This window comes from Xenopus laevis, chromosome 2L, assembly GCF_017654675.1.
Source record: "Xenopus laevis strain J_2021 chromosome 2L, Xenopus_laevis_v10.1, whole genome shotgun sequence".
NCBI classification, from domain to species: Eukaryota; Metazoa; Chordata; class Amphibia; order Anura; family Pipidae; genus Xenopus; species Xenopus laevis.
Window position 1 is genome coordinate 73,310,387 of NC_054373.1, and position 12,761 is coordinate 73,323,147.

Genomic DNA, 12,761 nt, shown 5'->3' on the forward strand with positions numbered 1-12,761 from the left:
CATATGCACAAGTGCTACCTCTCTGTTTTATTCCTGAATCAGTCTGTTCCCTTGCAACCTACTCACGTCCATGTATATGCTCCATATTTACTCACTATAAATTCCACCAAAGTAGGTGGAAAATTATAATAGCACCCATTATGCTTTTGTTTTCTCTGTCCTTTGAAGTTCTTTTCTCATCTCTTTGCTTACTTTTATTCTCTTCATAGTTGTTATATTTTTTAATTATTTAACTTTCATATTTGTAAACAATCTGTTATCCAGAATGCTTGGGATCTGTAGTGTTCTTGATCAGGGATCTTTTAGTAATTTGCATCACTATTCCATAAGTTATTTGAACATTAAATAAATGCAGTAGGATTGTTTTGCCACCAATATGGATGCATGGAACTTAACTGAAGTACAAAGTAATAATTAAAAAATATAATTATTTGCTTTAAATAGAATCTATGGGAGTCCTGTAATTTGTGGCTTTTTGGATAAAGGAAAGCCCAATTTACTGTGGTTGCCAATAAGTTAAGCATCCCCTTTGAGTTCAATCAGTCTTTTTTTTCCCCTCATCCTCACTTTAAGAAAAAAAATCACTGGCTCTGGGAAAAATTAATACCATACTGCCATGTTTCTTACTTTCCATAGGCATCTATAGCACAGACTCAACTAGGTGCAGTAGAGTAAAATGTGAAACATTGTACTATACTGTGTCTAAGTCCATGAGGGATGTCTGGAAAAGGTAAGAACCGTGGCAATGTTGCACATTTTTCCTAAAAGAAGCACCAGCCCAGTGAAAAAAAGGAACCATTGAATTCACTAGGGGTGCCTAATATATTGGCACCCCAATGAATTCCTTTTCTTTAAAAATACTTGTAATAAGGTTGAGCAGTTTATAAATTATTCTCTATTTAAACAGCTTTAAAAAAATAATTTTTAAAAAATAATTTTTTTAATGACAATGACACATCATGTCTAAGTTCAGGACTGAGGCAGTACATATTGTAAGACTGCACGGCACTAACCAGAGTACCTACCAAACAGACCTACCAACCCAGGCTACACAGTTCTGCAATTTGCAATGCAGCTCAAGGCAACTGCACAGTCAAAACATCTGTGAATATACACCCTTAAACATTATCTTCTGTACAATTTTAATTCAGCGATATTTTTCTTTACTTATCTTTACTCACCACAGATTCAGATTCAGAAAGTGATATGTCCATGGATGATGATCAGAGCTGCTCTTTTGCATCTTCCAACTCCTCAGATAGTGAGGAAGAGGCTGAAGGCCATAATCCCCCATGTTGGGAAGTCTTAACCAGTCTAAATAATGAAAAAATAAAAACCTCTCCAAAAGGTATTATTTACTTCTGTGATTGAGTTTTTTTGTTTATTTTTTTGTTTTTAAAGATAACAATTTTTATTTGCCTTAAGGGAGCCTAATGAATGGTGCGGCACACCCTGTGGATACAGTAGTAACATCAACAAATGGTCCCAATCCTCTGCCACAAAAAGGTAACAGGTTGTGTATTAAAGAGTACTAAAAATCGTATTTCCTTCCTGCAGTCTCATTCCTAAAATGCATTCTTTGATAATACCCATATGACAATACCAGCATGTCCCATTGATGCCTAAAATTCAACAATGGATTATGGTAGCAATCTTGTACTTTAGATGTGAAGGTTAGGCAATGAGCAAGATTGATAAATGTGGTCAAACCCTGTAAATAAAATTCAGGCTAAATTGCTTGAAGAGTACTCCTGTCACTGGCAACATTTTGTTTACAGGGAGCCGTCATCTCAGGTTATTGCGTCTGACCTGTGCTTTCAGAAAGAGCCAGCACTTCACAATGGAACTGCTCTTGTTTCTTCTACTCAATTAACTGGAGGAGGAGTCATGGTGGGGCTTGGGTATTTTATTAAGTGATATTCTCATATTTACCATTGGGGGGCATGAGAGCATTTTTAGCGCTGCATGTGTCAGGTTGCTGATATCTGGTTACCTTCCCATTGTTCTGTTGAAAGGTTGCTGGGGGGAAAGGAGGGGAATGATATCACTCCAACTTGCAGTGCAGCAGTAAGGCTGTGGTCACGCATGCGTTTTTAAGTTGATTTTACTGCGCGCTTTATAAAAAAGCTGTGAAAACAGCTGTGTAAATACACATCAAATGCTGCCCCATTGAGTATGATGAAACCCACCGTCTCCTAATCCCACTAGGCATAAATCAGCAGATGTCCGCGAGGGAATGCAAGTCCCTGGGTTTTTTTGGCTGAACCGCCAATATGCAGCAAGAACAGTTACCTATTGAACTGTACAGAATCCACAATATACTGAGCACATTGGCTGAATCATAGGTTCATCAAAACGCCTGGCCGAAAACCGTGTTGCAATGGCACTGTGGGTTAACACGTGCATATTTATGCAGCTGATTTAAAAACGCATGTGTGACCATAGCCTAAAGAGTAACTAAAGTTTATCAGACCACAAGTCATATGGCTGAGGGCACCTGGTAAAAAAGAACATGTCTAGCCCCACATTAAATTTTAAAATTATATATAAAAACATGTTTGCTCTTTTGAAAAATTGATTTCAGTGCAGGATTCTGCTGGAGCAGCACTATTGCCTGATGCATTTTGAAAAAAATTAACGTTTTCTTGTGACAGAATTGCTTTAACATAAACAAGTTTTCAGTAATTGACACATGACATGGTACATGTCATGGTTAGCGCTGCTAACTGTAGCTGTTTGTTTCATGCTGAACTTAAACGGGAACTCCACACAAACATAACTTAAGCTTTCTGAAAAGTAAACATAATTTCAAGCAACTTTGCAATATACTGTACAAAATATGAAGACTTTTCGTTATTTTAATGGTTTGGAACAGTTCCCTAAGCCTAGCCCCCTGCTCTCCTGCTGATCTGTCTGACTACTTTGCTGAGCTGGCTGACTACTATTACTTTGTATCAGCAGCAATCTGTCCTTAGCCTTCATCCTTCTAACCCCACAATTCCCTGCACATGTGATTTCAATAAGGAATGGAACATCACAGTGCATTGCGGGTTATGAAGTTCCTGCAGGCTGTCTGTAAGCTGTGGAGTAGTTGTTACAATTTGTAATATCAGTGTTTAGTCCCTCCTGCCCTGAAAGGATTTCAAATAATGCAGAAAGAGAATAACTGGTAAACAGCTGGATTTTAGCATAGAAAATTGCATTTATTCATAAGTTTCCCAAGTCACCATGGCAGCAATTCACCAACATGGGTTATCCCCTCCCCTTTTGGTCATTGGACAGGAACAGAAAAACCTCCTCTATAAAGCCTCCTCCCTCCCCCTCTCCACTGTCTTTTTTTCCTGTCCTTCGGTCATATGGATTGTTGGAGTGCTTACCCAGGCTGTGTTCCGTGAGAGGGGGGTTTTTCTCTCTCTTTTCCCCCCTCTTCGATGCCTCCCTTGTGCTCCCTGCGGGGGGTCGCCGTGGGAGAGGAGCTTCCAGATGACTATGTGGGTCACCAATGTCCGTACCCTGTGAAGCAGGGCGGGTGGATTGGAAGCTGAAAGCAAAATATGCAGGGAAATGGCCTAGCATTCTTTTCCGGTGCGTGTGCAGTCCAAAATGGCGCCTATGCGTTCCAAGGACCGGAAATGACGCACACATCCGGAAGCGTGTTTGGAGGCAGAATGAGCGGCGTGTTTATGCAAGCGTAATTACGTCACTTTCAGGCGCCTTTAATTGAACGCTGGCGTGTTTTCGCTTGTGACGATCGCCATCACTAAGAAGCATGTTACAATATGGAAACAGTTAGCTCTGGGAAAGGAGCGCAATCTAAAGGCTCAGGGTAAGCAAAACAAAGATATTAAAAAAAAAAGAGAGAGAGATATATGGAGTATCGCTAATTAAGCAGGCTGTTGTACTGGGAATACAGGAAGCCTCAGCATCAACTTCTGTACCTGTAGCTAGCAGGAGGTCTAGAAGAGTCAGGGAATCGCTCTATGACTCGTTATCTGAAATTTCAGAACAAGAGTTGTATGATCCGGTAGGAAAGTATGACTGAGGAAGGAAAATTTGTTTCAGAAGAAGAAACTACTCTGGATGTCGCAGCAGTTGACAATTTGATTAAAGCTTTAAGAAAAGCGTTGACGTTAACAGAAGAGACACCGAAGGGTTCCTCAGCCGATAGATTCTTTCCATCTCTCAAGAAAAAAGCACCGACATTTCCGGTACATGAGTCGATTAAAGACTTAATACACTCAGAATGGAAGAGTACAGAGAAGAAAGTGGTGATACAGGGGAGATTTGCAAGAAAATATCCAATTGAGAATGCTTTTTCGAAGTTATGGGATAATCCGCCCAAGGTTGATGCAGCGGTAGTTAGGTTGGCAAAGAAAACTACGTTGCCAGTCGATGATGCTGCATTCAAAGATCCTATGGAGAAAAGAATAGAGTTTAATCTTAAGAAATCTTATGTTTCAGCTGGAGCAGCTGGTAGACCAGCAGTAGCAATAACTTCTATCTCGACTAATGTGAGAAGGGCAAATTTGAAAGAGATGCTCTCGGAGTTAAGACTGGCTGTGGAATTTATGGCAGATGCCTCGTTGGATTTGATAAAACTTTCAGCGAGGTCTATGGCACTGTCGGTGGCTTCAAGGCGGGCCCTGTGGCTGAAACCATGGTTGGCGGATTCAGCATCTAAATCAAATCTGTGTCAGCTGGCCTTCGAAGGAGAGATGCTGTTTGGGGAAACATTAGATTCAATTCATCTGGGGGGAAAAGCGTATTTCTTCCCCAGGAAAGAAGATTTAAGCGACAGAGGTCCACACCATCATCCCCAACTGGGAATACTTTTTGTGACCGAAGATATTCCAGACCAGGTAGAAGCTATGGCAAACAGCAGAATTGGAGAAACTCTCATAGAGATGGACGGCAGTCCAATAAAAAGACTTCGGCCTTCCTCACAGGTTCCAGTAAGTCACAATAAGATAAGGCAGACCCAGACTGTGGCAGTGGGGGCGAGGTCAGCCCTTTTTCAACAGATCTGGGTCTCAAAAATCCAAGATGTCTGGGTCTTGAATATAATCCAGGAGGGGTATCAACTGAAGTTTCCAAGATGTCGAGACACAATATTTTTTGTTGTTCAACGGCCCCGAAGGTTTTAGGGGCGGAAGCTATTTTTCAAAATTATGTTCAACAGCTCAAAATGTCTGGCGCAGTGGAGATGGTGCCGGTCTCCCAGCAACGCTTGGGGTTCTATTCAAAGCTGTTTTTAGTGAGGAAAGCATCAGGGGCCTTCAGGCCAGTTCTGGATCTGACGCCACTCAATCGGTTCATTTCATGTCGAAAATTCAAGATGGAGTCCTTAGCCTCAATCATTATGACAATTCGTCCAGGGTCTTGGCTGATAAAGCTAGACCTAAAAGACGCCTATTTCCACATACCAATTTACAAGCCGCACAGGACGTTCCTTCGGTTTATGACAGGAGACCAACATGTTCAGTTCACCTGCCTTCCCTTCGGCCTGTCAAAGTCGCCAAGAACGTTTTCGAAGGTGTTAATAACCAATATAGCAGCCTTAAGAGAGGCCGAAATTTCGGCATACCATTATCTAGACAACATTCTGTTGGTAGCCGAGTCACAGGAAGAAGCCACAAGGAACAGAGACAAGGCGATACAGGCATTGCAAGCTTTCGGTTGGGTCATAAATTGGCAGAAAAGTTGCCTTGTGCCAACTCAGGATTTGGTATTCTTGGGGGCTCAAATAGAGACCGACAGAGACCGAGTAAGTCTTCCTCAAGAGAAGGTAGAGCAGATTCAAGAAAGGATGTCGTTATTTGCGGCACAAACAAAGGTTACGGTGAAGGACTGTATGTCACTTCTGGGAGTAATGACATCGACCATTCAGATGGTGCAGTGGGCGAGATGGCATCTCAGGCCTTTGCAACAGTTTCTGATCAAGTCATGTGCTCTGAATCCTCTAAATCTAAAGGAAAATCTTTACTTGCCGGAGGAAGTTCGATCAAGTTTAAGGTGGTGGATGGAGCTACAAAATCTTACCAGAGGCATGCCTCTGTCCGAACCCCAGTGGGTTACGATTACAACAGACGCCTCGGAGTCAGGTTGGGGAGCAGTCATGCCTGGCAGATCAGTGCAGGGAAGCTGGGATCTGCGTACCCTCTCTTCCAATATTCTGGAGTTGAGAGCCATAGGTCAAGCTCTAAGAGCCTTATCAGGAGAAATATCTTACAAGTGGGTGAAGATACGTTCCGATGTTCCGACAATGCCACAGCAGTGGCTTACATTCACAAGCAAGGGGGAACCCGAAGTCCCAGCCTAATAAAAGAGTTGGCTCCGATAATGTTCTGGGCAGAACAAAATCTAGCAGGACTAGTAGCCTTTCATGTGCCAGGGGTCCAGAATTTGCTGGCAGATTATCTAAACCGCAATTTCCTAGCTCCCGGGGAGTGGAGTCTCAACTCTGCAGTTTTCCACCAAATAACTCAAAGATTTGGAAGACCAATGGTCGATTTGATGGCAACAAATTTGAACCAGAAATGTCAGATTCTTTTCCAGAAGAGCCTGCCCGTCAGCCGCAGCAGTGGATGCTCTGTTGCAGGATTGGAGCAAGATGTTCTCCTATGTCTTTCCTCCATTTCCCATGATCTGGAGAGTTTTGAAAAAGATAGATCAGGAGGGTGCCGTAGTGATAGCGGTAATCCCCCATTGGCCCAGAAGGCCTTGGTTTCCCCTGTTGCGTCAGCTGGCGATAGAGAAACCGTGGAGACTGCCAATTAGACAGGACCTGTTGTCACAGGGTCCTGTGTTCTGCGAAGAGGTGGCACACCTATCCTTGACGGTGTGGAAATTGAGAGGCAGAGGTTGTATGAGAAGGGGGTCAGAGGAGACCTAATGACCCTTCTTTTAAAGTCCAGAAAGACTTCTACCTCATCGCAATATTATCGAGTTTGGGATCGATTCGTGCAGTTTGCTCAGTCCAAGGGTTTGAGCCTATAGATCCAAAGCCATGCCACATAGTGGATTTCCTTTTCTCTGGATATGAGAAAGGCCTGAGTAATAGTACATTAAGAGGCAAGATTTCAGCCTTGTCCGCTTTGAATGGTAAAACCTGGACAGAAGATTCTTTGGTTATAAGATTATTTGCGGCGTTGAAGAGGATTCGTCCATATGTTAAGCCGCGTGTCCCTCCTTGGGAGTTGCCAGTGGTGCTGAAAGTTCTGATGGGTTCACCATTCGAGCCAATAGAAAAAGCTTCAGATTGGCATGCAACCTTAAAAGTGCTATTCCTGGTAGCAGTCACCTCAGCATGTAGGTAAAGGAGATTCATGCCCTCTCAGCAAAGGAGCCAGACACAGTAATCTTTAAAGACAAAGTGGTGATGAGACCTTCGTTTGGATTTCTTCCGAAGGTAATCTCTCAGTTCCACATGGATCTGGAGGTGGTCTTACCCTCTTTTTGTCCCGAGCCGAAGACGAAACGGGAAGAGCAATGGCATACACTAGATTTAGTGCGAGCAATCTCGCACTATTTGGAGCGAACAAAGAATTGGCGCAAGTCAGACAGACTCTTTCTGATTCCAAGAGGCCCAAGGAAGGGTCAAGCTCCGTCCAAGTCTACGATTAGTCGATGGATAATTAATTGCATTGTGACCGCTTACCGGTTGACTGGCAGGGAGATTCCCAGAGACCTTTAAGCTCACTCAACCAGGGCTGTGGCTACATCCTGGGCGGCGGAAGCCAGGGCCCCACCAGAGGTGATCTGTAAGGCGGCTAGATGGACATCAGCTTCAACCTTTGTTCGGCATTATAAATTGGATGTGTTACAGTCCCAAGAAGCTAGATTTGGGAGAAAAATCCTTCAATCTGTTGTTCATTAATGAATCAATTAAAAAAAATGGAATTATGCAGCAGACAATGTGTCCCTCCCTTCTTTTGCTTGGTAGATCCCATGTTGGTGAATTGCTGCCATGGTGACTTGGGAAAGGTAGAAATTTTTTTCTACTTACCGTAATTTCTATTTCCAAATCACTGTCATGGCAGCATTCACCAACTGCCCACCCTTCAGACGCTAGTTAAGAAGACAGTGGAGAGGGGGAGGGAGGAGACTTTATAGAGGAGGTTTTTCTGTTCCTGACCAATGACCAAAAGGGGAGGGGATAACCCATGTTGGTGAATGCTGCCATGACAGTGACTTGGAAATAGAAATTACGGTAAGAAAAATATTTCTACCTTTTTGAAGAAACCGGTAACTGTGATGGGTTTATTAGGGGTTTCTGTGTTATGTGGGCCTCTTTATCAAATTTTGGTTTGGAAGGCGGAGTTCCCCTTTAATGATGATGTTCCTGAATACAAATGAGTAGTAAGTAAGTACTGTATGCACAACTGTTCAGCCAATGAGTGGTTACTGTAGAAAGGTAGTTGCCATAGGGCTACCTAAAAGAAAAATCAAAACGCTAATTTAGTAAATGATGTAACTACACTTGTTTGTCTAGCACTCCGCAATACCTTACAATTACACATCATACAGATGCAAATTTACAATCAGCCATTAACATTCCTTAGTTACAAGCGTCCCAGCACTTGTACATTTGGGGCTTTAGAATCTCAGACAATTTGCAATTGCTTCAATTAATTTTGTTTAAACAGACCTGATCCATACTGAACCGAAACACTCTCAATAACTAAAATCCTTTCCTACAAATGCTGTGTTAGCTAGTCTCCTTTACAATCTATTTTAGAAAACTAACCAAATTGTCATATGGTTGATTGGAAAACTGTGTGTTTGTATTTATGCTTTTATTTTACAAATTGTTTTTCCTAATGTAACCGCCCCACTAGACTGCTTAAAGGAGCTGTTCATCTTTGAGATAACTTTTAGTATGATGTAGAGAGTGATATTCTGAGACAATTTGCAATTGGTTTTAATTTTTTGTTAATTGTTTTTTTTAAGTTATTTAGCTTTTTATTCAGCGGCTCTTCCATTAGAATTTTAAGCAATCTGGTAGCTAGGGTCCATATTACCCTAGCAACCATGCATTGATTGAATATGGAATATGAATAGGAGAGGGCCTGAATATAAAGATGAGTAATAGAAATTAGTAATAACAATACATTTGTAGCCTTACAGATTGTTTGTTTTTTTATAAGGGGTCAGTGAAAGGGGTCATTTGAAAGCGTTTGAAAAAGTCAGAAGAAAAAGGCAAATAATTATAAAATTATAAAAAAAAATTAAAACCAATTGAAAAGTTGTTTAGAATTGGTCATTCTATAACATACTAAAAGTTACCTTAAAGGAGAAGTAAAGGTAAAATAAAGCTCTATGGATTGCCCCTTAAGTGAAGAGCTACTTACAATAATGCTGCCTCTATACAAGTTCCTATTCAGCTGTAGGCGAAGATCGACTTTAAAAATATTGAAAAGTGCATAAAAGATAAACGACATCCCTCTGCTGATAGAAAACTGCACAACATGACTTGTACATGCGCAGAACAAATCATCCAAGCCCTGCGCCCTCAGACCAGCGATGACGTTCCGGTCATGTGGTAAAGACACACGCCTCAGTTCTCTTCATGGGAGCGTGCAAATGCTGTAATATGAGTGTGTAGGAGAAAATCACTCTGAACTCCCTCGCAGTTTGGCTTACTGCCCAGTCAGTGGCTACAGAGCTGCAGTAAAATCCACACAGTATGGCTGCTGCAATTAGGAATGTACCTGTCTTTGACCTGTGCGAAGCTTTTAACTATTCAGAGCACAGCTACTTATCGTGATCACTATGCTGCCGAAATGCATGAGTAGTAACTATCTGGCACACTACAGATGACCAGCTCCCTTCAGCTCAAAGCCAGGCACATTCCAAACATCTGCAACTGTCTAAATGGAATTCTGACATGTTCAACTACTTTAAAGGAAAACTATACCCCCCCAAACAATGTATTAAAAGATACTGAGTAAAACAGCTCATGTGTAAAACCCTGCTTCATGTAAATGAACCATTATCATAATAATATACTTTTTTAGTAGTATGTGCCATTGGGTAATCATAAATAGAAAATTGCCATTTTAAAAAATAAGGGCCGCCCCCTGAGATCGTAAGATTCACTGTGCACACAAACAAACCACATGTAAGGTCACATGAGCCAATTAACAGACAGAGTTCTGCCTTTTGCTTCCTCACTTCTTCCTGTTACAGTTAGTGTTGTAGTATTTCTGGTCAGGTGATCTCTGAGGCAGCACAGAGAGTCACGAAATGGTGGTTCAAGGCAAGAGATGTAAAAGGGCAGTATTTATGTAAATATATATTCCAGTTTGGTAAGATTCTTTAATATGTCATTCAATTTGATATAAACTATCTGTTGCTTAAGTATTCATTTTGGGGGTATAGTTTTCCTTTAATAAAAATATTTTCCAAGGCATATCAAAAGCTTTGTTTTAATGATTGGTGACAACAACAATAACGATCTTAAACATGACATTTTGTGCAGTGCAGTAATTAGCAAGCTCTGATCCTCCAGAATGAACCAGAAAGAGCAGTGAGTCATGCATGGACGAGCTTAGAAAAAACAAACTGCTGGTGCACGCTGGCTCCTGCTTTTTTAATCCCACATGCCTGTGCAGCAGACTCCTCTCCTACTATTCTCATAGTCGCAGAGATAGAGGATATGACGGATATGATGTGACCTTAACCAAGATGGTGGCCGCAAAGTCCGCAGTGGTGATTTTTTTCAACGTGCCGGTACAATTAAACTAAACTAAATTTGCTACTCGAACTATGGCGTTTTGGGAGAAGGAAATATAACCAACAGTTTGCCATAGCAGTATAAAAATACATTTCCTTCTCCTTTAAATGTGAAAGGTGGTTGTGGCTCTCTGGAGTGTTTTGCTCACAGTAGTTCACTATCAAACACACTTCTCTGTCAGCAGCAGCTTCTTATTCTGCTGAATAGGAATAGCCTGTCATGTGGTAAATTCCAGTGCCAGCAGAGATCAGTGTTCCCAACCTATACTTATTTAAAATGGAGTGTGCTGTACATGAGTCATTAACCATTCACCAGATTATTAAAGGGGTTGTTCACCTTCAAGCAACTAGTTGTTTTCAGATAGATCACCAGAAATAACAACTTTTTCCAATGACTTTCTATGTGTGACGGTTTTTCTATTATTTAAGTGTAAAGTGTCATTTCTCTCCTTCTGAAGCAGCTCTGGGAGGAGGGGTCGCCGATCCTGTAAAGTGTTCTAAATTTATACATTTAGTTGATACATTTTTTATCTTTGTCCCTGCTGAGCAGAATCTCTGGGTTTCATTACAGGCAGCTGTTAGAATTAATACAATAGTTGCTTATACTCCAGAGATGCTGCTGAGAAATGTATCAACTCAATGTTGCAAAATTGTAACAGTTTAGAGTCTGCACCTGAATTACTGAGCTGTCAGACTCAAACACCAGAGACACGAACATTCACCTTTAAACTTAGATTTTGGAAAAAAAGTAAAAAATAAATAATGGACAGTAATTGAAAAAAGTCTTTATTTCTGGGGAACAATCTAAAAACAACTGAATTGAAAAAAGTGTTTGGAAGGTGAACAACCCCTTTAAGTTTGCAGCAGGGAAGTGTGCTTTGTTCTCTGGTTTTCAAGTAAAGGACTGCAGAGAGCAGAAATTGTCATACTGGAATAAGTATTTCAGATGCTTAATTTTTTTATATATATATATATATATATATATCTCTTTAACACAGGAATATTAAAACAGAAGCAGCAGGTTGCTATAAATCGGATCTATAATGAGCTAGGACCTAATACATTACCACAGTGCGCCCCCAACACTGCACCCAGCCTTCAGGATCAGCTTAATGGGACGACTACTATGAACATCAAAACAGGAACCGCAGACAAAGAATCCACTGATTCTGAGTGAGTTATCATTATATCTCTTTCACTGCATTATTTCCAAGTTAAAGGAGACATTTTATGTAAAAAAATTAAGAACGTACCAGTGCATTATACTCACTTAGATATAGAAGAATGGTGCTTAAAAAAGTAGTGTGTCTGGTAGGGATGGGCGAATTTGACCCGTTGCCGCCAGCGAAATGTCGAAGACACCCATTAAAGTCTATGGGCGTCCAAATAATTTTTTTTACGCACATGAATTCCCAGGCTGTGCAAGGGAGCCAGTGGCTCTCTGCTCACTGCACTGTAGGATAGCAACCAATCAGCAGCTAGCAGGACCTGATAGGAAACGGAAGCCTGTCTGTGCTTGTGTGACTGCAGGGCTGTGATTGGCTGCCCCCCACCTACTGTGCTTCTGGCAGGGAACGTTAGGACACGACCACCCCTAATTTGAAACAGGGACCAGAGAACATATATAGGGAGCTCCAATAAAGGGGCTATGTTTAAAGATATTCATTTTTAGCACCATTTAAACGCAACACCATATATTATTTATAATTGCCTACAAAAGTTTTTTGTTTTTTTTTCTTTTATCCTATGTCTCCTCTAAACAAAGCCCTGAGAAAGTGAACAAGTTACTAATTCAGATAAAATCAGTTTGATACCAACAGGAGGAACCAGTGGCGTAACTGTAGAGCACTGTGAATACATGGAGCCGCACACACTAAAATGATGCAGTTGGGGAGCGTACCCCATTTATTGCTTCATAACAGGTGTGCGGTGGATCCATTACATATGTAACTGTAGAGGATACAGACCCCATGGTTGTGGTGGGCCCGGACCACGCGGTCTGTTTCCTCTATATCGTTCAAATCTCC

General features: G+C 41.4%; 1 protein-coding gene across 2 annotated transcripts in view; it reads left to right on the forward strand.

Annotated features, from left to right (window-relative positions):
* celsr2.L (cadherin EGF LAG seven-pass G-type receptor 2 L homeolog) overlaps positions 1–12,761 on the forward strand; it is a 100,896-nt gene that overhangs the window by 84,778 nt on the left and 3,357 nt on the right. Inside the window, exons 33-35 of one of the 2 annotated variants that reach the window (XM_018246553.2) lie at positions 1,187–1,348; positions 1,426–1,506; positions 11,733–11,907. In XM_018246553.2, coding sequence (XP_018102042.1) covers positions 1,187–1,348; positions 1,426–1,506; positions 11,733–11,907 — 418 coding nt within the window. The remainder of the gene's footprint in view (positions 1–1,186; positions 1,349–1,425; positions 1,507–11,732; positions 11,908–12,761) is intronic. The other variant, XM_041582038.1, reaches the window with a different exon arrangement.